The following is a 24,598-nucleotide window of genomic DNA, read 5'->3' on the forward strand; positions in this document are numbered from 1 at the left end:
GCCCTCCCTCAGGGCGCGTACTCCACGCCACCTGCGCTGTGAGCGCCCCCTCACAGGGACACAGCCCCACAGGCCCACGCAGGACCAACCTGGCCCTGAGGGCCTGCTCCGACAGGACTGGCCTGAACAGACGGGCGGGCCAGAAGCCCTAAACCAGAGTGGCTACAGAGACTGCCTTACTCTCGAGGCCCGCAAGACCAGCTCTCACCGCCTCACCTCTGGGATCACGCGCCACACGCCCAAAGCCTTTCGAGAAACCCCTGGCCCCGCCCTTCCTGCAGACTGCCACCACAAGCCCCACCCCCTCCTTACCAAGGCTGTTCACAGGCCCGCCCCATCCGGGTACTTAGCTCCCTCCGGAAGGCCGCGCTTTATCGCCACTTGAGGGAGGGCTGCAGGTAGTCAAGCACTGTTTAGGGCGCTGGGGACAGAGAAGCGGGAAGACAAAACTCATTCCCTTAGGGGGCTTCTATTCGAGTTGGGTTAAAACCTAATACACAAATAAGTTTGTCATTTAACGGTGGCGGTGTGTGCTATGAAGAAAGCAGAGCGGGGTGGGGGGGCGGCAGGGAAATGACGCAGATCTTCACAGAAGTCTTGAAAGGCCTGTCTGATGAGGTGCCTGAGAAGGTGGGACTTGGTCAGTCGGAAGGGAATGAGGACAGAAACTCTCTGACTACCTGCGGGAAGAACATTCCAGGCAGAGGGACCAGCAAGCACAAAGGCCTGAGGAGGCCAGTGTGCTGGAGCGCAGGCATAGGGGAGGGAGGGTGGTGGGAACCGGAAGGTGCTCTACGCCTTTGCCAGCCGCTCGCCCTCCGTGAGGGTGAGGGCGCGGGGGTCCCCCTACCTGGAAGGATTGGACGTGCCTACAGGCCGCTCAGCGTGACTCGAAGCCAGGCAACTGCCCCTACGAGCCCCAGTCACCTCTGCATAACCAGTGGTCAGGGTGACGAGGCGGCCTTGGTGGACCCAGAAACAGGCAGGCAGCTTTCTCGCCCATGTAAAATAATGATGATTAGGGTGGGAATGATTTAGGGTGGGAAGATAATATACAGGATGTCCAGTTAAATTTGACGTTCGGATACGCAACGAATAATTTTTTAATACCTCTCATGCAAAATTATTCGTTGTTTATCTGAAATTAAAGTTTAAGGGGGTGCCCTGTATTTTTGTTTGTTAAATCTGGCAACCCTAATGTTGGAGTTCAGATGCTAAGTTTGGAAACTTAAGCACGGTGCTATGCCAAGCCATATTAGAGCCTGCGACAGAAGAAATCGCGTGCCCCTCATATACGTGTTTTTGTGTAGTTTAATTGTTAGTGTTCCCAACGTAGTAAATTAGTTGAAAATATTGCAAAATTGAAAAGATTGGTATATTAAAATTCACATTATTTTTAAGTATTTTATTTATACCAAAAATAAAAATTACTATGTTCTATTTTCCTGGTTTTAGTGGAGGCAAACTCGTCAGTAAAAATTTCAAAATTTACCTCTCTTGACCAAGTGCAATCTTAAGTCATCTTAAATTAGCTTCAGTTTACTGAAACTTCTTTTATAGGATGCCACTGTGACTGGTATTTAGAATAAAATTACCTAGACCACTTCCAAGTTCGTATAAGATTGCGCTAAGAAAAATTTGTGAATCAGTTTTAGAGGATCCAAACAATGCTGATTTGATATTACAAATCATTGCTATTGTATGCTGCTTAAAACTACTTCAGGTGAAATGTCCATAGTATTTAAATTATCAGACTATTTAACAGGCTGCTTTTTGTAAATCAGATGTATTCATAGAAAATAACTTTTCTCCAGGTAAAAATTCAGAATATCTGAAGACACTTCACTTGGTAAGTCCACATCTAGGATATCTATAATCTCTTTAATTTCTATTTGATAAACACTTTTTTTGTAATAATTGATAGACTCATCCAATAATTTGGACATTCCCAGTTTCTTTTCGTTTTCAAATTCAGGAAGTATATTCATACCTCTTGCTAAAGTTTAACATTAATCAAACATACTTTCAGTTACTTGCTCTCATTTGTTATAAGTAAAGGGATAGGACTTCTATTAAGCATGCAGCTTTGTATATAGTCGTGATTTTTTAAAAACTTTTTCTTAGTTCAAAATATCATCCCAAACATATAAGTTGCATAAAAATTTGTAATCTATTTGCACAATGATGCTTTATGTTTCAGCATGTTGTATTTTGTCATTTGATGTCATTATCTTTTAACATTTGACAAACATCTTTAATTTGTATGAAGTGCCTTGCTTGCATTTGATCTTGATGCCCCTCAGGATTAGTATTTGTGTTTTAATGTAGTTTTTAGAACAGACATAATATTCTAACTGCTCAATGAATTTTATATATATCTATCTATATCTATCAATATATCTATATCTTTACAGTACTAAAAAGGTTATATTTGAAGTCACTGAAAACAGTCTTTTTGCACATTAAATTATGAGCTGTGGAGCAAGGCACAAATCTGGCATAATCATTTTTTGAGGAAATAATGGCTTATATACCCTATATACACACCTGCAATATTTGTTCCATTAACATAACTCTGGCCTCAAAGGTATTTTATTAAAAGTTTCATTTCATAAGATAGCTCATATCCCTTAATCTCTTCAATAAAATCAAAATTTCTTCTATTATAGTCTTTCTTTTTAATATTTATTTATTTATTTGGCTGCATCGGGTCAATTGTGGCACGCAGGATCATCGTTGCGGCATGCGGCATCTTTCGTTGCGGTACACAGGCTTCTCGCTAGTTGTGGCACATGGGCTCCAGAAGACGTGTGGGCTCAGTAGTTGCAGCGCACAGGCTCTCTAGTTGTGGTGCGTGGGCTCTAGAGTGTGTGGGCTTGGTTGCCCTGGGGCATGTGAGATCTTAGTTCCCCGACCAGGGATCAAACCTGCATCCCCTGCATTGGAAGTCAGATTCCTAACCACTGGACCACCAGGGAAGTCCCTGGTATGATATTCTTAATGCAAACATACTTAAAAATCTGACACACTTGTTCATGATGGGCTACATCTGATATACAAAAAGTAAGGGAAAGTATTTGGCCTCTTTTATTCCCAATAATGTTTCAGATCTAATATAATTTCCTAGCAGCATTATGTACCTCCCTGAAATTCATATGTTGAAGTCCTGACACCTGGTACCTTGAAATGCAACTGTATATGGAATTAGGGCCTTAAAGAGGTAATTAAGGTAAAATGAGGTCATATGGATGGGCCCTAATCCAATATAACTGGTGTCCTTATAATAGGAGATTTGGACACAACACATTGAGGGGTGACCATGTGAAGACACAGTGAGAAAGTGACTATCTGCAAGCCAAGGAGAAAGGCCTCAGAAGAAACCAAACTTCCTGACACCTTCATCTTGGACTTCTAGCCTCCAAAACTGTGAGAAAATAAATTTGTTTTAAACCACCCAGTCTGTGATATTTTGTTTTGACAGCCCTAGCAAACTAATACACATTGTAAATTTGTTTTGAACTTTATTAGACAAATAAGGCACAGATTCCTTTTTATGATAGCTACATCAACATTATACTAACTATAAGTTCAATTAAATTAAGATACATACATAGTTTTTGGTTTTCCAACTTCTAAACTCAACTTATCCTGGATATTAAAAGTGTCCAAAGTATAACTAACTGACAGAAGTTGGAAGGTAAAAAGGCATGTGAAAGCTAATTTTATATGTTAACTTGGCTAGACTATGGTGACCAGTTGTTTGGTCAAACACTAGATCTTCAGCTCACATACTAAAATGTCAGAGATGTTACCTTAGGCTTACAGAACAAAAAAGATGTTTGTGTTACCAGGCAAAGAAGAAAGGACTATAACTATCAAAAAGTGACAAAGGGAGGAGGAAGATGTAATGTAAGATAGTGAATAAAGCTAGATGATCATCTCTCAAATTTCTGAAGTGGAAAAATCAAGAGACAGCACTTTGTAAATATATGCTTTATAGTCAGAACAATCAAAGACAATTGAAAAAGTTCCTCTAACAAGGGGGACTAGAGGAGGACAGAGTAGGGTGGGAAAGCATTATTCATGGTAAGCTCTTCTGTTCCTTATTTTTTAAGCCATGTGCATGTATTTTAAACTGGCATAACAGAGGAAAAAAATTTCTATTTGTGCTTCAAGGCCCAGATCTATTGTGGTGCCAACTCCCTCGTTAAATGAGACCTCACTCTCCTGTGCTACTCAAGCACTAGGTTCTCTGTTATCAAACCTCTCAAACTTTACACATCTATTTATGAATCTCTTCCATTACCCAAAATTATTTAAAGATAAAGGGAGTATTTATCTTTGCTACCACGTCAAATCTTTAATAACTGTTGAATGAATAAAAATATAAATTACTTTTTTTAGGTCAAAGGCTTTGGGAAGCTGCCAGATGAGGGTCTGATTTCCAAGCCTTTCACTAACCAGCAATGAGACCTCATGTGACCTCAAATACATAATCTAACCTTTCTGACCTTCAGCTTCTTCTGTATCTGTTCTAAAGAGTCGTGAGTTTGAAATAGCAGACTGCAACATTCCTAGCGCACTACCAAACGCACGCACGCTGAAATGTTCCAACTCTTTGGTGCCATAGTGAACATGTTAATACTTAGCTAAGAAGGTTAATAAAGATTACTGAAAACAATGCCATATCTCTAAGGTTATCTTCTGTTTGTTTCCAGGACCACACAGGGATTGACAGGAAGGCAACAACACATAACAGATTCCTTAATGGCTGATTCCATGCTTAATGCAGGAAATGTTTAAGATGAATGTGGAACATCTTATTATACCAGATAACAAAGGAAGATATCAAAGGCAAATGATATCTGTATTTCATTTCACATGAAAATTAATTTCAAAAACGCAAAAAGAGAATTCTACTCCTAGCTAAGATGGAATAGCTTATGGTAGATCAACTTTCATGTCAAAAACAACCATGAAAGCTGGATAAATCTCTTAAAAATCTGAAGACATCAACAGACTGCTGAAGCAAAAAGGGCTTGAGCATCAAGATCCTGGGGAAGGATGAATCTCAGGTGGGTGAGACAAAAGTCTGGCCTCTTTTATCCTTTGATCATTTACTGATTCTAGGCATAGCATAAGAGACTGAGGATCCAGATAAAGGACCCAAGCAACGGGCAACTGCTAAGAGACAGAGAAACCAGCAGAGGTCTTGGTGGTCTCAAAGGGCACTGAAAGACAAAAATAAGACTAATTGTTTTAGCATATTGAATAGGAGGGAGGGGTGTGGAACTTAGTAAACCATTCAGACTGTTTACCCATTAGGACATTTTCTGAAATCTGAAGCCATGCACAATGGAAGATTAAGAAGCTAAGCAGAAAACATCTGGGGAAAAAATGTATTTGGGGCACAGTGTCTGGATACTGAGGATACAAGGATTACAAGTGTAGAACTGCCAGTGAGACAGATCCAGGGAACACTCTAGGCTGTCAACTAAAAAATCCCTGGTGGACTACATCCTGTAAGGGGGTATTGGGGCCCAGGGTAGGCCACCCCAAAACGCACCTCAATGGCATATTGATTATTTTGAATCAAAGTTACTTAAGAAATAGACATCACAAGGGGGACACTCTGACCCTCCTTTCTGTCTCCCTGAAAGCAGGAAATCTCTCATGTAAAAGGTGCCCTCCTTGCATCTGAAGGTAGAAGGACACCCTTATCACCAGAGTTAGGGAATTCAGACTGAGGAGCCTGCATAAATCTTGTTACTTATTTAATTTACCACCCTAAGTCCAAATTCTGTTTAGATTTTTTATTAATTGAGCACCCAAAACTTAAGTTTCTTTGTCCTGCCAGTGCTTCACAACTTTATTGTTTCTTTGTCTAAAAGGTATAAAAGCTGCCTGCTTTGGCCACTTCTTAGATCCCATTTCTATGAGACCTCTGTATGCATGATTTAAAATGTTTTTTTCTCCTGTTAATCTGTCTTGTATCAATTTTATTATTATACCAGCCACAAGAACTCAAGAGGAGCAGAGGGGGAAATTTTCCCCTCCCTGACAGGGGATAACAAGGGTAAACCAGAGGTAGTGTCTGAAGAAAACTGCAACCCAGCCTTAATTAAGTCAGCCCAGGCCCTGACTGGATTAAGGTGATCAATCCTCACTCTGACTAGTAGGAGAGTGGTGTAGGAGGTTATCACCATCCAGAGCCTCTATAATTTGTCATACACAGTGTCCAGCATTCAATCAAAAATTATCAGGCATACCAACAGAATGGACCAAATGACCAGAAACCACAGGAAAAAAAAGACAATAGAAAGAGATACATACAAAATCTAAATCATGGAGTTATCAGACAAGAATTTTAAAATAACTGATTCATTAGTTAAAGAAAAACATGGAGAAAACAAAAGGTAAATTCCCCAGAGAATTAGAATCTATTAAAAAAATTGAAAAGACATTCTAGAACTGAAAAATAGATGAATGAATTAGAAGACAAATTAATAGAAAATAGTCTGAAGCACAGGGGGAAAAAGAATGGAAGATATAGAAAAGGAGACATAATGAAACACAATGAAAATCCAGATTACTGGGACCCCAGCAAGAGAGGAGAGACAGAAAATGAGACAGAAACAATATTTGAATAATGTTTGAGAAACTTTCAAAACTGATCAAAGACATCAACCCACAAATTCCAGAAGCTCTGTAAATGCCAGGCCAGAAAATAAAAAGAGAAACTCACACTAGGTACATCATAGTAAAACTAGTGAAAACCAAAACAAAGAAATCTTAAAAATCAGATAGTAGGGAGGGGGTGTGGGGGAAATTACTTTCAAAAGAGCAACAAAATGACAAGATCCCTGAATTTTCAACAGAAATAGTATAAGGACAGAAAAGAATGGAATTACATCTTTAAAGTGGTTAAAAAAGAAAAAAAAAACCTCCTGGATACATTTAATAGAAATGAATTAGTATGTAAGAAGACAGTTGTAAAAATTACCCAAAAACATACATAGATGTTAAAAATATGAAAGACAGTTTAAGAGATAAGAATAGTCCAATATACTCTAATTTACATTTAACCAGAGTTCCAGAAGGAATGCAGAAAATATTGAAAGAGAAAAGGATTGAATAATTATCCCAAACTGATCAAAGATACTACTGCATAGATTCAAGAAGCCCAAAGAATCTCAAACAGGACCAAAAACAAACAAACAAACCCACCTAGCTTACCAGTAATTTTTGTTGTTTCTCAGCTCTAAACTCATCTTTCTATACTCTGCTGTTATACTGGAGTTGCAATTCTATATTTCTCAGATTCCCTTACTAGCTGGCTTCCTGTTAGGTTCTGATGGTGGAAGGCTCTAGAGGGAGATTGCATGGCAGTAGATGGGTAACAGTTGCCCTAGAGCTAGTGATTTTTTGCATGAGAGACAGTTTTATACATTAAGCCACTAATATTTAGGGATTATTTTATTACTCTAGCATTAGCCTAGCCTATCCTAATAAAATATGTGAAAAGAATCTTTTTAAGTAGACCCTTGCACCTCACATAAAAAATAAAACCTAGGTGTATTAAAGATACAAATGTAAAAGACATGACTATAATGATTTTAGAAAAGAATATAAGAAATATCTTCATAATCTTGGGATACAGAAGAATTTCTTAAGACATAAAAACCATAAATCAAAAAGGAAAAGCTTGATAAATTTGACATAGAAATTAAGAACTTTTGTTCATCAAAAGACAGAACTAGGAGTGAAAAGACAAACTAGAAAAAAGATATTTGCAAAACATGTAACCAACAAAGAGCTTGTGTCCCTAATATATTAAAAATTCCTGTGAATTAGTAAGAAAGACTTTAACAAAGATGAAACCTAAAGACTAATGAACATACAAAAAGGTGTTCAATGTCACTAATAATCATGTTAAAATAGATAACACTATACACATAACAAGCTAGCTAAAATGCAAAAGTATGATAATACCAGATATTGGAGAAGGCTGGGATAACAAGAACCCTTATTTACTCCTGGTGACAATGTGCATAACCACTCTGGAATACATTATATGGTAAAGTTGAAGACACACTTATTCAGACTCAGCATTTCCACTTCTAGAAATATATTCTCCAGAAATGTGTTTATTTGCACCAGAAATCACGTATAAAAATGCAACGGCAGCCTTATTCATAATATAAAAGACTGAAACCAACTCAAATGTCTATCAACAGTATATCAGCTATAATATGGTGCTGTCCTACCAAATACACTAACAGAACTGAACTACACGAGTTAACATAAACTACAGCTGCACAGTAACATGAATGAATCCTAGAAACAACTGTCAAATAAATGAAGCCAAACACCCCCCAAAATATACTCTGATTCCATTACAAAAAGTTCAAAATAAGGGAAAACAAAATTTTTGTTTATTTTTTATTACTATTTATTTAGTAATAAAACTTTTATTTTTAAATAAATTTTATCTAAAATAAAATTTTTATTTATTATTTTTTATTACTATTTATTTAGGGATATAGACACATATAGTAAAACTACAAAGAAAAGCAAAGGCATGACTACCACAAATCACTAGACAATGGTTACCACCGAGGTACTGGGGGAAGGTCAGAAATGTGATCATGGAGGGACTCACAGGAGGTCCTGAGGTGTAAATTTCAAAATAATCTCTTCTCTAACCCAGGTGATGGTGACATGGGTGCTCGTGCTCACCTTCATATTCTTTAAACTGTACATCTATGTATCACAAACAATTCTGTGTGTATATCTCAAAATTTTAAAGTTAGAAATTTCAAATTATAACAGCATCACAATCATTGACATATATGATCTCTATGTTCTCTGAGATGCAAGGAGGGACTGTCTCCCTTACTTTGCAGAAAGGACACTGAAGCTTAGAGAAAAAATAAGTGTTGAAACCTGGTCTAGAACCTAACATCAGGGTTTGCCACTCAAGTATTCATTACCTAGATTCTGCCTGTACAGAGAAGATGCATAGGAAATGATGAACTTGGTAAAAGCTCCCCGTCTTAAAAAAATACTCCAAATAAGGCTCTTTAAGGCTTCTGGCAGGGACATTTTATTTTTTGGTTAAAGCCACATTAATAGAAATTCCATAAAAACAAGCATGTAAACAAGGTATCAGAACTTTGGTTCACTGAAACATCTCACACCTAAAGCATCTGAGGTACAAAAGCACCTTGCTAGGTGCTAGACCACCTGACTCTGCTCCAACCCTACCCTTGCGGCCAGAGATAGCTGACTGGTGAGGCTGGGACCCAGGTCACCCAAGTCACCCAGGACCTTCCCCAGGACCTTCTCTGCTCCAGACAAACATTCACGCCTCCAAAGACCCGCCTGACAAGGGCTGGAAAGTAGAGGGGGTCTGTCACGTTGAACTTGAAGACAACATGGGCTGTGGGGCCAGGGAGGTGAAGGGCAGAAAAGGATGTCAGTCAACTTCTGTTGATCCACATGGCCTCAAGAACTCCTGTCCTCGTTCATGGAACCACTTATTGGAGACTGTGAACAGATAGAAAGTATGTTACAATCCTGTTGGTTCAGCAGCCAAAATTAATGATTCCTTCTTGATGACTCCTACACTGGGCTGGGGAATCAGACATGAGTAAGATTTGGTTTCGGGTATCAAGTTGCTTATGAGCTGGTGAGGAAGAGAGATAATTGTACAAAACTCTGTCAGTGACACAAGATATATGTGTGTAGGTTGCCATGGAAACAGAGCCAAAGGGCATCTAACCATGTGGGGGAAGAGGAAACTCCAGGGCTGGGACATAGAGCTGAATAGGAGTTATCCAGTGAAGAAGATGGACAGAACAGGTGGTTCCTATACCAAGGGGGTCTAGGAAGTGGGAACAGGATGAGAAAGACATCAAGGCATGATCCACGCTGGTATGTGTCAAGGACCCCAACAAGCTTGATATTACTGGGATGTGGTGGGTGGGAACTCAGAGGTAAGAGACGAGGAAGCCTGTCAGGATTGTGGAGAGCCTGGATGTCAACCTCAGGAGCTCTGGGCCAGCAGATCAATCTTGTGTTCTGTGGGTAGCAGAGAAGCAGAGCTGATGCTAGCACTATCACCTAAAGTTGTGTCTTAAATGCTCACAAACCACAATTTCACTTCTCAATATAGACTCCTTCATAATGAATGAAAAAACAAATTGCTTTTAATGTACTAATCAAGTCATAGTACTTTTAAAATACAATTTATAATAACTAATTTTTGTAAGTAATACACGTACTTAGTTGAAAAAATCAAATTGTTCTACAAGGCTTATAATGATAAATAGCAATCTCCTACCTACCCCTTCCCAACACCAATCCCCACTTCCTCTAACATTCAACTCTTTTGTTTCTTCTGATATTTATCCTCATTTTTCTAAAACATAATGTTATTTCTTGACTTCCAACTTTAGATCTTATATGTTGATAGTCTACCATGGAAGATGGAGATATGGAATTTTTTACACCACTCTTAAAATACATAGATCCCCCTCCCATCCCCCAATATAGTTAAATCACAAGTTCTAGTTAACTTAATTTTCAGTACTTACATTATTATGTCATGTAAATATTACTCACACTTGAGCTACCGAATAGATGATACAGCTCACCCTTGAACAACACGTTTGAACTGAGTGAGTCCACTTATATGCGGATTTTTTCCAGTAGTAAATACTACGGTACTACATGATCCGCACTTGGCTGAACTTGCAAATGCAGAACCTTGAACAAGGAGAAACCGTGCATATGGAGGGCCAACTATAAATTAGACACGGATTTTCAGCTGTGCAGAGGGTCACCACTCCTAACCCCTGCTTTGTTTTTTTTTTGGTTTTTTTTTTAAACATCTTTATTGGAGTATAACTGCTTTACAATGGTGTGTTAGTTTCTGCTTTATAACAAAGTGAATCAGCTATACATATACGCATATCCCCATATCTCTTCCCTTTTGCATCTCCCTCCCTCCCACCCTCCCTATCCCACCCCCTAGGTGGTCACAAAGCACCAAGCTGATCTCCCTGTGCTATGTGGCTGCTTCCCACCAGCTATTGGTTTTACATTTGGTAGTGTATATATGTCCATGCCACTCTCTCACTTTGTCCCAGCTTACCATTCCCCCTCCCCGTGGTCTCAAGTCCATTTGCCAGTAGGTCTGCATCTTTATTGCCATCCTGCCCCTAGGTTCCTCATGACCACTTTCTTTTTTTTTTTTTAAGATTCCATATATATGTTAGCATACGTTATTTGTTTTTCTCTTTCTGATTTATTTCACTCTGTATGACAGACTCTGGGTCCATCCACCTCACTACAAATAACTCAATTTCGTTTCTTTTTATGGCTAATATTCCATTGTATATATGTGCCACATCCTCTTTATCCATTCATCTGTCGATGGACACTTAGGTTGCTTCCAAGTCCTGGCTATTGTAAGTAGAGCTGCAATGAACATTGTGATACATGACTCTTTTTGAATTATGGTTTTCTCAGGGTATATGCCCAGTAGTGGGATTGCTGGGTCGTATGGTAGTTCTATTTTTACTTTTTTAAGGAACCTCCACACTGTTCTCCATAGTGGCTGTATCAATTTACATTCCCACCAACAGTGCAAGAGGGTTCCCTTTTCTCCACACCCTCTCCAGCATTTATTGTTTGTAGATTTTTTGATGATGGCCATTCTGACTGGTATGACATGATATCTCATTGTAGTTTTGATTTCCATTTCTCTAATGATTAATGATGTTGAGCATTCTTTCATGTGTTTGTTGGCAATCTGTATATCTTCTTTGGAGAAATGTCTATTTAGGTCTTCTGCCCATTTATGGATTGGGTTGTTCGTTTTTTTTGATATTGAGCTGCTTGTAAATTTTGGAGATTAATCCTTTGTCAGTTGCTTCATTTGCAAATATTTTCTCCCATGCTGAGGGTTGTGTTTTCATCTTGTTTATGGTTTCCTTTGCTGTGCAAAAGCTTTTAAGTTTCACTAGGTCTCATTTATTTTTGTTTTTATTTCCATTTCTCTAGGAGCTGGGTCGAAAAGGATCTTGCTGTGATTTATGTAAAGGAGTGTTCTTCCTATGTTTTCCTCTAAGGGTTTGATGGTATCTGGCCTTACATTTAGGTCTTTAATCCATTTTGAGTTTATTTTTGTGTATGGTGTTAGGAAGTGTTCTAATTTCATTCTTTTACATGTAGCTGTCCAGTTTTCCCAGCACCACTTATTGAAGAGGCTGTCTTTTCTCCGTTGTATATTCTTGCCTCCTTTATCAAAAATAAGGTGACCATATGTGCGTAGGTTTATTTCTGGGCTTTCTATCCTGCTCCATTGATCTATATTTCTGTTTTTGTGCCAGTACCATACTGTCTTGATTACTGTAGCTTTGTAGTATAGTCTGAAGTCAGGGAGCCTGATTCCTCCAGCTCCGTTTTTCTTTCTCAAGATTGCTTTGGCTATTCGGGGTCTTTTGTGTTTCCATACAAGTTGTGAAATTTTTTGTTCTAGTTCTGTGAAAAATGCCAGTGGTAGTTTGATAGGGATTGCATTGAATACTTAGATTGCTTTTGGTAGTATAGTCATTTTCACAATGTTGATTCTTCCATTCCAAGCACATGGTATATATCTCCATCTATTTGTATCACCTTTAATTCTTTCATCAGTGTCTTACAGTTTTGTGCATACAGTCTGTATGTGTCCCTAGGTCTGAAGTGGGTCTCCTGTAGACAGCATATATATGGGTCTTGTTTTTGTATCCATTCAGCCAGTCTATGTCTTTTGGTTGGGGCATTTAATCCATTTACATTTAAGGTCATTATCGATATGTATGTTCCTATTACTATTTTCTTAATTGTTTTGGGTTTGTTATTGTAGGTCTTTTCCTTCTCTTGTGTTTCCCACCTAGAGAAGTTCCTTTAGCATTTGTTGTAAAGCTGGTTTGGTGGTGCTGAATTCTCTTAGCTTTTCTTGTCTGTAAAGGTTTTAATTTCTCTGTCAAATCTGATGAGATCTTTGCTGGGTAATCTTGGTCGTAGGTTTTTCCCTTTCATCACTTTAAATATGTCCTGCCACTCCCTTCTGGCCTTCAGAGTTTCTGCTGAAATATCAGCTGTTAACCTTATGGGGATTCCCTTGTATGTTATTTGTTGTTTCTCCCTTGCTGCTTTTAATATTTTTTCTTTGTATTTAATTTTTGATAGTTTGATTAATATGTGTCTTGGCGTGTTTCTTCTTGGATTTATCCTATATGGGACTCTCTGTGCTTCCTGGACTTGATTAACTATTTCCTTTCCCATATTAGGGAAGTTTTCAACTATAATCTCTTCAAATATTTTCTCAGTCCCTTTCTTTTTCTCTTCTTCTTCTGGGACCCCTATAATTCAAATGTCGGTGCATTTAATGTTGTCTCAGAGGTCTCAGAGGTTTCTGAGACTGTCCTCAATTCTTTTCATTCTTATTTTTTATTCTGCTCTGCAGTAGTTATTTCCCCTATTTTATCTTCCAGGTCACTTATCCGTTCTTCTGCCTCAGTTATTCTACTATTGATTCGTCCTAGAGAGTTTTTAATTTCATTTCTTGTGTTGTTCATCGTTTGTTTGCTCTTTAGTTCTTCTAGGTCCTTGTTAAACGTTTCTTGTACTTTCTACATTCTATTTCCAAGATTTTGGGTCATCTTTACTATCATTAGTCTGAATTCTTTTTCAGGTAGACTGCCTATTTCCTCTTCATTTGTTTGGTCTGGTGGGTTTTTACCTTGCTCCTTCATCTGCTGTGTGTTTCTCTGTCTTCTCATTTTGCTTAACTTACTGTGTTTGGGGTCTCCTTTTCGCAGGCTGCAGGTTCGTAGTTCCTGTTGTTTTTGGTGTCTGCCCCCAGTGGGTAAGGTTGGTTCAGTGGGTTGTGTAGGCTTCCTGGTGGACAGGACTAGTGCCTATGTTCTGGTGGATGAGGCTGGATCTTGTCTTTCTGGTGGGCAGGTCCGCATCTGGTGGTGTGTTTTGCGGTGTCTGTGACTTTATTATGATTTTAGGCAGCATCTCTGCTAATGGGTGGGGTTGTGTTCCTGTCTTGCTGGTTGTTTGGCATAGGGTGTCCAGCACTGGAGCCTGCTGGTCGTTTAGTGGAGCTGGGTCTTGGTGTTGAGATGGAGATTTCTGGGAGATTTTCACCGTTTGATATTACGTGGAGCTGGGAGGTCACTGGTGGACCAATGTCCTGAACTCAGTTCTCCCACCTCAGAGGCACAGGCCTGATGCCCGGCCAGAGCACGAAGACACTGTCATCCACACGGCTCAGAATAAAGGGGAAAAAAAAAGAAAGAAAGAAAATAATAATAATAATAAAACAGAATAAAGTTATTAAAATAAAAAATTATTAAAATTTTTTAAAAATTTAAAAAGTAATAAAAAAGAAAGAAAGAAGAGAGCAACCAAACCAAAAAACAAATCCACCAATGATAACAAGCACTAAAAACTATACTAAAAAAAAAAACAAAAACCAACAGACAGAATCCTAGGACAAACGGTAAAAGCAAAGCTATACAGACAAAATCACACACAGAAGCATACACATACACACTCACAAAAAGAGAAAAAGGAAAAATATATATATATCGTTGCTCCCAAAGTCCACTGCCTCAATTTGGGATGATTCATTGTCTATTCAGGTATTCCACAGATGCAGGGTACATCAAGTTGATTGTGCAGATTTAATCCACTGCTCCTGAGGCTGCTGGGAGAGATTTCCCTTTCTCTTCATTGTTCGCACAGCTCCTGGGGTTCAGCTTTGGATTGGGCGCTGCCTTTGCGTGTAGGTCGCCTGAGGGCATCTGTTCCCCATTCAGACAGGATGGGGTTAACATAGCAGCTGATTAGGGGGCTCTGGCTCACCCAGGCCAGGGGGAGGGAAGGGTATGGAATGCAGGGCGAGCCTGTGGCGGCAGAAGCCAGCATGACGTTGCACAAGCATGAGGCATGCTGTGTGTTCTCCCGGGGAAGATGTCCCTGGAGCACGGGACCCAGGCAGTGGCGGGCTGCACAGGCTCCCGGGAGGGGAGTGTGGATAGTGACCTGTGCTTGCACACAGGCTTCTTGGTGGCTGCAGTAGCAGCCTTAGCGTCCCATGCCCGTCTCTGGGGTCCACACTGATAGCCACAGCTCGTGCCCATCTCTGGAGCTCCTTTAAGCAGCGCTCTTAATCCCCTCTCCTCGCCCACCGCTAAAGAAAGAGGCAAGAAAAAGTCTCTTGCCTCTTTGGCAGCTCCAGACCTTTTCCCGGATTCCCTCCCGGCTAGCTGTGGCGCACTAACCCCCTTCAGGCTGTGTTCACGCAGCCAACCCCAGTCCTCTCCCTGGGGTCTGACCCCCGAAGCCCGAGCCTCAGCTCCCAACCCCCACCCCCCGGCAGGTAAGCAGACATGTCTCTTGGGCTGGTGAGTGCTGGCCGGCATCGATCCTCTGTGCGGGAATCTCTCTGCTTTGCCCTCCGCACCCCTGTTGCTGCGCTCTCCTCCATGGCTCCGAAGCTTCCCCCCTCCACCACCCACGAAGGGCCTTCCTACTGTGTGGAAACCTTTCCTCCTTCCCAGCTCCCTCCCACTGGTGCAGGTCCCGTCCCTCTTCTTTTGTCTCTGTTTTTTCTTTTTTCTTTTGCCCTACCCAGGTACGTGGGGAGTTTCTTGCGTTTTGGGAAGTCTGAGTTCTTCTGCCAGCGTTCAGTAGGTGTTCTGTAGGGGTTGTTCCACATGTAGATGTATTTCTGATGTATTTGTGGGGAGGAAGGTAATCTCCACATCTTACTCTTCCACCATCTTGAAGTTCCTCCTCTGCTTTGTTCAAGGGTCAACTGTACTTATATTTGCTTTCTTGTACAACTTTTTTCTTTTCTCATTTACTTTTTCATTTGCTTAATTTTCTCTGAACCTATCACTCTCTATCCCCATAACTCTCCAAGAGGGCTATAAAATCATCTCTTTGTGATCATTTCCTGTCACATCCTGCTTCAAGCCTCTCCATGACTCACCACAGCTGCTTCCAGAACAAAGCTCAACTTTTAGCCTCCACAGTTTGGTCCCAGCCTTGAGTCTCATCTCTTGGCCCCTGTGCCACAGGCCTCCCCTTGTGCAGAAGACAAAGGCAGGCAGCCCCCACACCTATGATGCTGGTTTTAGCCTGTGCCTTGTTCCACGTGGGTTTTGCTTGCCTGGGACACCCTCTCCTCTCTGTTTCCAGTTCTCCCCCACTGCAACCTCAGAACCCTTGCCAGAGTCCACTTTTCTGGGGAGCCATCCTGGACCTACAATGCTTATGTAGCTATTCTTCCTTGGGGCTTCCTTAGCTCTCTAGGCATCTCTGAGAGTGTTCCCAACCAGCTGTCTTGGCACATAACCAGCTGAGTGGACAGTGGTTAACATGGCTGGGTGGGACTACCAGTTAGCAAGAAGAAACTAAAACGAAAAACAAAATCTCAAAAAGGGAGACAGTCTTGGCTTTGTGAAAATCTAGCAGCAATTGTCTCCCAGCTCAGAGTCTCAGGCTGACCACTAGAGCCCAGAGGCCAACACCACACCTTAAGCCACTCACCCCACTTGCAGCCCACAAGCACGGGGCAGGCAGCATGTCTCGTTCGGTAGTCACCTTCCCCACTCCGCAGGAGGTTGTACCAGAATACAGCCGTGCCCTGGAAAGAGAAGGCCTGTCATACAACACCCTTAGATACTGGGCTCAAGGATCTGACCCCGAGTACCAAAGAGCCCTCCCTAAGCAGAAACACCCTCACCTTCCCATGTCCAGGGGCACAGGGCTTTGGGACTCCAGTGTAGAGAAGCTCCCCAAAAAGCATCTACCCTTCACGGTAGCGTGGATGTTTGGAATCCCACCTGGCCCTGAAGGGACTTCCCTCTCCATCCCATCTCCCCAGATGGAAGCTGAGACCACAGGTCAGGGTTCAGGCAGGAAGGGGCTAAGGCCCCTCAAAGTGATAGTCAAGCAGGCCACAGAATGGGACTAGGAGACATGGATGAGGTCTGAGTCCTGCACTTCAACTTTTGACCCACAAGAACCAGAACTTACCTTCTTAGGCCAAAGTGCAGCCCCCAGATCAGGAAAGACAGTGGCACCACCAGCTTCCACATCACTCATCTGGGAATACAAGGATAGAGCTTGGCCCTTCTACTCAATGCTCTCAGAGCAACTGAGCCACCAAGGACATAACAAAGTATGCAGATCGCCCTCCTCTAAGCATGAGCAACTCCACCACCAGCCTTTTGGCCAAGAAAGGCTCTTCCCACACCATGCCCCTCCCTAAACCCTGCTTAATCTGTGTGGTTCATCAGGACAGTCTCCATGCCATGGAGGGATGTAGGCCTGCAGGATACCCATATCCTGGCTGCCCTCAAGTGGGAAAAATCTGAGTCTGTACTGGGAAAATGCCTGACTGACCCCCACCCCCTTTATCCTCATCCAGGCTGGCCGTTGCCTAAGCCACTGTGCCCTGTGAGCTGCCCTGACCAGGAGCTCCCTGCAGCTTCTAACACCATCTATGGTCCCAACTATGGATTCTGTTTCTCTGGCTTGAGTAACGTGCAGCTCTAGTCAGACCCTCACCTTCCCAGAACAGCTACCTTCCCCAGGGCCAGCTAGGGCACTGTGTCTCCAGAGGGCCTGCTTTCTCCCACAGTAAAACCTCAAACTAAATGGAACACAATATCCACAGTAGCAAGGCTGCACTCATGCCCACAGAGCGTGCCTCAGCTCATGCCCAAAGCACCACTACTTTCTCGTCTGTCTCTTACTTCAAGTTTTTTGCCTGTAATGTAATCAAACGTGGAGCTAAAATATTTCCACAGGACACATACCAGACAGACTGAAAGGCACCCAACAGACGTATGGTAAATGAATAAGATGAAAACCCCTGATCGCTTCCCACCAGAGTGGGGATCAAATCCAGGCCCTTTTCTAGAACCTGAAGGTCCTGGCAGTCTCACCAGCCTCTCCCTCTAGCCACCCCAGATTAATGCACTATCTCTGAGACACACAACCCTTTTTCTCTTTTTCCAACACCCCAATCTCCTTCCCTCTTCCAGGTCTCCACACATTCTCTTCTCTACCAGAAATCATGTTCCACCAACTAATTTCCACTCAATCTTCAAGTCTTAGCGGACATGTTACTTCCCAAGGTAGGCCTTCTCTGAACCCCAACGCTGCACTACTTCTTCAAAGCACTTATCACTATGGTAACTAAACAATTACCTCTCCTATGTTTAAAAGTAAGTCTTTCATATTAGGACCATAAGCCCAAGAGAGACCACACATGCTGTCCTGCTCACCAGCATGTTCACGGCAGTCCCCAGCACATAAGAACCACACGATAAAAACTTAAATGAGACACCAAAGGGAAAAGTGCACACAGGCTTCTGTCTCTAAGTTACTTGACAGCTTCTATGCCTCTCTAGACCTGGCTCTCTCAGCAGAGGGGAGAGGAAACTCTTCCTTGTATGAGAGGTAAACCCAAGAGCCTGTGGCTGGAGTACAGGCAGCAGGTGGCAGGCAGGCAGGCAGGCCACTGAGCTCTGGGGAAACGAAGGCAGCTTCATCTAAGAGCACTTCCAGGCTACCTCCTCACTCTGCTGCCAAGCAGGGAACCCTCCAGGACACCCATCCCAAAAGTCCAGACTAGCTCTGGGCCATCAAATAGGAGCCAGGGATATAAAAGTCACAGGGGTTGGGGGAAGCACACAAATGGGAACAAAGGGCAACTCTCTATTCCAGCCAAGAAGGGCGCTGAGGGCCAGAAGGGCCCCGCCATCAAGCAACAGCTGGTGTTATCAGCTCTGACAGGAGTGAATATAAGAGAGCACTCTGGACCCAGGCTCCCCTTAAGGCCCATACGCTGCACGCGTCATACTCACGTAGTTTAAGAACGTGGCCACACGATTCCCCGTCCCTAAACGCTTGAAAGCATCTTGCTCATCCTTCTATAAAATTAAGTGAGAGTAAACAGTGGGCCTGTACCCAATACTTACATAGTTAAGAAACGTCGCTAACCTATTTCCCTCCGTTTTGAGGCCGCTGTCAAAAGGTCGCTGCAATAGACAACAACTTTCACCCGAGTTTGCAACTGACTTCACCCGCCACCCACAGGACTGGGGCCAAAAAGGTCAAGGGAAGGTACTAAGTGTGTATTCCATATATTGGCCTGGACCAGGAGCCAAGGCTGCAAAGGAAACCCTGGCCAGGCATGGGGGAGGGGGGTAGGAACAGCTTTCACAGAAACCTAGTGAGGTCCTCTGCTTTAGAGTCAGGGCAAAGAACGGCAGGCTTGGGCCAGGGGGACCACTCCTGACCTCACAGGGGAAACAGTCGGGCTGCACTTGGCTCTGGACTTGGGCTTCTCCAGCAACAAAGAGGGGGCCCTGGTGAGGCAGGGGGGCCTGATGTGAAGGCCACAGTGCTCCTGAAAGCTCCAGCCTTCTCAAACCAGCTACAGCAGAGCCCTTGAAAGCACCTGTGATTTGGGCCTTACCCTAGAGAAGTCAAAGTGTGGCTCATACTGTCCTCCCATTCCATAATTAGCAACCTGGTGGGAAATAACAGCATTGGACTTTGTTAGCAGCATGAACCACCCTGAAGCAGCCCATTTCCCTAGGTAACAACCAGAACCCCCAAGAGCAGCCTCTCTAAGGAGGGTAACTATCCCCTCCCAGTATGGGCAGAACAAATGCTGCAAACAGGTCTACAGCTGTGTCCAAGAGGAAGGGTGCAGCACAAATGTGGTTTCCCAAAAAGGAAAAGATGGGCAAGCTGCAGATGGCCACTGTGGAGGAGCTCCAGCCCTTCAGGGACACTTGGACAGCAGCAGAGCGAGGCCTCCTTGAGGCAGGCCCCGGCCTGGGCCCTGATTATTTGGAAGATAATGAGATGGTAATCCAGAAGAATGCCAACAACAAACTCAGGATTGGGGTTTTTTTTTTTTTGTTTTTTTTTTAGGTGGGGTTTTTTTTAATGCTAGTTTGGAAGCTACTCAGTGCCTGGCAGTGCTCCTGCCACCTCTGTCACCATGCCCCAGAAGCTCTTCTTGGTCAGGCTGAATAGGACAAACAAATCCCACTCCATCTCACAGTGGTACACTGCACAGAGTAATTCTGCATCCAAGTGAAGCAGCAGGGAATGGGCGGCTGGCTGCAGGGGGACCAAAACTGCTGCTCTACCTCAGTGCCCCCAGTGGGAGCCTGGACCTGGAATAGGGCCTGAGACACCTCAGGTGTCACTAATTAGATTAGAAATCATAAATGCCTTTATGAACAATTTATCAGCACAATATAAGTCCTAAATCACAATGGTTATTTTAGCTTCAGTAGCTAGATGAGAGATGAAGTTCAAGACAAAATACAGAATCTGACATGAAAGCTGATGTACCAAATGGTACCACCAATGTCCATCTGGGAACACTTGGCTACTGTGTCTTAATGAAACCATAAACACCTTTGGAGTTCAACTATTAGTCCTCAGAAAATTGATTTTGTATATCCGTTTTGGCGATTCTAACAGGTGAAAGATGCTGCAAAACTGGCAATAATGGCGACCCATGGGCATGAGGGAGAGAGAGGAAGCATGAGCTTTACAAGAGAGAAAATCCTCCTCTTGGAGTAGAAAACAGTATTTATCGAATGTGATGAAATGTGGATTTTCGGCAGCATAATTTTTCGGTGTCCAAAAAAATAAAAATGTTGATATGAAGAATCAGAATCAAGTGAGAAAATATGCTGTCATATACTGCTTTAGCCTTCAAGATTCCCACACCAGGGGCTTCCCTGGTGGTGCAGTGGTTAAGAATCCGCCTGCCGATGCAGGGGCCACGGGTTTGAGCCCTGGTCAGGGAAGATCCCACATGCCGCAGAGCAACTAAGGCCGTGCGCCTCAACTACTGAGCCCGCGCGCCTAGAGCCCGTGCTCCACAACAAGGGAAGCCACCGCAATGAGAAGCCCGCGCACCGCAACGAAGAGTAGCCCCTGCTCGCAGCAACTAGAGAAAAAGCCCGTGCCCAGCAACGAAGACCCAATGATGCCAAAAATAAATAAATAAATTTATTTTTTTAAAAATTAAAAAAAAAAAAAAATTCCCACACCAAAAATAGCTAGAAATCCTATCAACAGTGCAAGGAGGTCTAGTGCAAGGAGGTCAGCAGGTGACCCTAAGCCTGGAGGTTCATCTAAGGAGGGAAGTTCTAGAGCAGTTGATGAAGTGACATTACAAATGCTTTTTCTTTGGATCCACTATAGTCGAGAACTTGAAGAAAATTTTAAACATGACTGTGATCAATTTGCCAGTGCACTCAGGAAAATTCAGTTGCTGCTTGTTGCTGGAGCAGCAGGGTATGACTGCATTTTCCAACACTCCCACTTGTTGGATGGAGTGCTTAAACTTTCACTACCTGGGGATAATGAAAGAAGCTGTATTGTCAACAGCTGGCTCATCTTTTAACAGTTTTGGGAATCACATTTGATCATGGTGCTAAAGCTATTGTACCTATACTATTTTAATACTGTCCCCAAATAGTACAAGTGTCACGGGAACTTCCGGATGTGCAGCCTTCAGAATCACCATCTGGGAAAACTCCAGGCCACAGACCCATACCTTTAATAACAAGCAACTGTACATCAAAACTGATTCCTGGGAGGAGGTATTCATTTGTTACAAAAGTAGAAGAATCAGTCCTTTGAAAAATGTGGGTATTTATGATACTGCGGTCAGAATGAAGGGGAAAAAATGATTAGAAATCACTTATTTGGTGAGGCTGAGACATCTAGTCAGAAGTGTCTTCAATCTTCAAGAATTCTGGCAATGTAGCATCTCTTCCACTCTTAGGCCCTCATCCAATTCAAAAGAAAGCCTCTTTTGCCCTTTCTTCCAAATATTCTATAGCAAACACATCAACTACAGATGAAAGAGTGTCAACAGATAGCATAAAAACCAGTTCCTTTCCAGAAGCCTGTAGGGACTCTGGTGAGAAAGCTGTTGCTGGTGCCTAGGCATGTATCACACTGCGTGGAATGTGGAATGAGCACAGAGAGACAGGTACTGAAACCCAGGTTCCTATCCTCAGACCAGGTAGGATCAAAGCTTTCAACAATGCTGGCTGGCAAAGAAAATGCCAAGACAGTTCCTAGAGAATGAAAGCAAACAAAAACGGTGTCTCAACCTCCTGGCAGCTGTGGTCCAGGTCTTCCAGAAGAGCCCTGACCATAAAAGCCCCTCCACTGGAGTTGCGGCATTCAGATCCCATTCATCAATTGAGTTACAACATGACAAGATGTCAGTTAAGATGAAGCCAGGGTTGTGGCAGGGAAGCCAGTCCAAGCACGAAGCTGCTGTCTTCTGGGGTTGCATGTGAGATAGGGTTCAGAGGGTGCAGTCAGGAAGCCAGCCAGGAGAGCAACAGGGGCACAGGTCCTGTATACTCTTTTCAGCCTCTAGGTCCAGGGTACGGAATCAGCAACCAAGAAGAACATCATCCTCAGTAAGGGCCACAACAGTCCTAACACTGGCTCTGATATGCAGTGGTAGATGTCTTAACAACAACAACAAAGCTGCTCCAGGAAGATATGAATCACAACTAAGCCAACAGGGATGCACCCAGGGCATGGAGAGCCCCTATCGCTCTTGAAATGGTGGTGTTCTCACACATAAGAGGAAAGTGGGAGATGTGGCAGAAGTCCTCTCTTGATGTGCTTGTCTGCAGAACTTACCTAAAAATTAGGCTTACAAACTCAACACTAAATTGAGTTGAAATGAAAAAATTATATTAAAATTTCACAGGACTGTAAGATAATCAGCAGGTTTTTAAAAACTCTGGTGGACTTCACATAAATTCATAAGGATGACCTTCAATATTGGTTTTGATTGCTGACACAGCTAAGGGGGGAAAAATGAGTGCTGATTTGCTTGGATGTGTCCAGGCAAAAGTTCAGAGGATCTTTTCCAAGTGATCTCAGTTCAATATTCTACTGAAGAGCCATGGTTGATCAGGTAAAGTGTGATATCCTTAAATACACGGAAACTCTGGCCAAACAGACAGATCCAGGGGACTCAAGAAAAATGCCAGTGAAACTTCTCTGGCAGTGTCTCAGGTCGTCATTTTACAGCAGAACCCAGAAGTTGGGATGTTCAGAAGGGAGCGTGGTCAGTACTGATTTGAACTCAACAGAACAGACAACACATTAGTAGGAGCTTTACCCAAAATTTTCAGCATGGTGCTACCATGTTTCTTCACAATCACCTCTGAAATCAAAAGCAGGAAGCCAGGGTCCCACGTGGGTACTTAGAAAGGAGCATTCCACCTTCACCGGCCAGCCAGTCCAGGCCTCTCAATGCTACCAATGTATTACAGAACACTTTACCTCCAAGTGCATTTGACTATGACTCAGAACCATGACCTATGAAGATATTTATAGCTCTTAGAGGTGTCCCTGAAACAACTCAGGATTTCAGCTTCTGTAGTAAAGAAGACATAAATGGGCCTGCCATGCCCACCAATGATCCCTAGCTCCTAGTATGATACCTGGGCACCCAGAAGATGTTCAGTTGACATTTGTTGAATGCTAATTGTTGAATGTCAGTGGGCATACTTAATTCTGGCTTCCCAACACGAGGTCACTCCATACTCACAGCATCCTGCGGTCCTACACTTTATTGGGCAAGCCTCCCTATGCCTGGCCCTGAGCACCCTGGAAGACCATCTAGCTAGAAATACTCCCTTCCCAACTCCAGGGTCCCAGGAACAAGCCATACCTGCAACAATTCTGCAGTCTTTACTGTTAGGCCTGTGATGTGCTGCATCCGAAGATTCACCCGAGCCACAACAGGGTCGTCATCCTCCTCCAGCCAGGAGCTAAGCCAAAACAAGAGGGAGAGAAAGGAAGGTGGGGAAGGCAGGTTTAGATGAGGTTCTGCACTCTCTCCCCAGCATCAGGGCCAGCACTAACAGGCAGCACAGGGTGAGTGCTCCATGTAGGGGAGGTGCCAGCAGGGAGGACAAGCCAAGCCACCCTCCCTTCAATAGGAACTGGGAGGCCCAGGAGTTGGGGCGTGAGCAGCCACCCCGCCACCACCATCACCTTTGCTAACCTTTTGGAAACTCTGTAGCTGGCAACAGTGAGAACACCTGTCTTGGGATCACGAACAGTGGCTCGTGCAAGCTGGAAGGCAGGAAGAAAGGGCAGACTTATCATTCTTTGCCTTGAGTATTTTCTTGAAGAGACTGGGACCTGATCTGCCAATCAGGCCAGTGCGGGAAGGAGCTCTGCAGTCAGTGGCTCTAGACAAGGCCCCATGATCCTGCAAGCCAGGCCAGGGCAGTGGTCTGGGGCCTCCAAATTCCTGCTCTATCAGACCCTGGCCACTACCCTGCTTGGCTGCTGCCTGCCCCTGCTCCCTCCCAGGTCCATGCTGTCTGCAGAATTATGCCTATGGAGTCTGCTTTGTCCATCTGCCCATCTGCCTGGACAGCCCCTTTCTCACCAGGCCCACCCACCACACCTTCCTGCACTTGGCTGCTCCTAC

General features: G+C 43.1%; 1 protein-coding gene and 2 pseudogenes across 9 annotated transcripts in view; 2 read left to right on the forward strand and 1 right to left on the reverse strand.

The window, feature by feature from the left end:
• Window positions 1-9,082: 9,082 nt before the first annotated feature.
• Window positions 9,083-24,598, reverse strand: part of P4HA2 (prolyl 4-hydroxylase subunit alpha 2) — a 38,223-nt gene continuing 22,707 nt past the window's right edge. For 5 of the 9 annotated variants that reach the window (XM_068535833.1, XM_068535837.1, XM_068535836.1 and 2 more), the window contains 7 exons: window positions 24,164-24,234; window positions 23,828-23,927; window positions 19,562-19,615; window positions 18,948-19,013; window positions 17,110-17,178; window positions 16,621-16,717; window positions 9,083-9,549 (listed from right to left, as the gene is read on the reverse strand). In XM_068535833.1, coding sequence (XP_068391934.1) covers window positions 9,479-9,549; window positions 16,621-16,717; window positions 17,110-17,178; window positions 18,948-19,013; window positions 19,562-19,615; window positions 23,828-23,927; window positions 24,164-24,234 — 528 coding nt within the window. In that variant the 3' untranslated portion in view covers window positions 9,083-9,478. Of the gene's footprint in view, window positions 9,550-16,620; window positions 16,718-17,109; window positions 17,179-18,947; window positions 19,014-19,061; window positions 19,122-19,181; window positions 19,452-19,561; window positions 19,616-23,827; window positions 23,928-24,163; window positions 24,235-24,598 lie in introns of those variants that run through there. The other 4 variants (XM_068535841.1, XM_068535838.1, XM_068535840.1 and 1 more) reach the window with 4 other exon arrangements.
• Window positions 19,831-21,759, forward strand: LOC137755254 (CLIP-associating protein 2-like; annotated as a pseudogene).
• Window positions 22,707-23,582, forward strand: LOC137755261 (CLIP-associating protein 2-like; annotated as a pseudogene).

The sequence above is a fragment of the Eschrichtius robustus genome, chromosome 2 (assembly GCF_028021215.1).
Source record: "Eschrichtius robustus isolate mEscRob2 chromosome 2, mEscRob2.pri, whole genome shotgun sequence".
Classification (NCBI taxonomy): Eukaryota; Metazoa; Chordata; class Mammalia; order Artiodactyla; family Eschrichtiidae; genus Eschrichtius; species Eschrichtius robustus.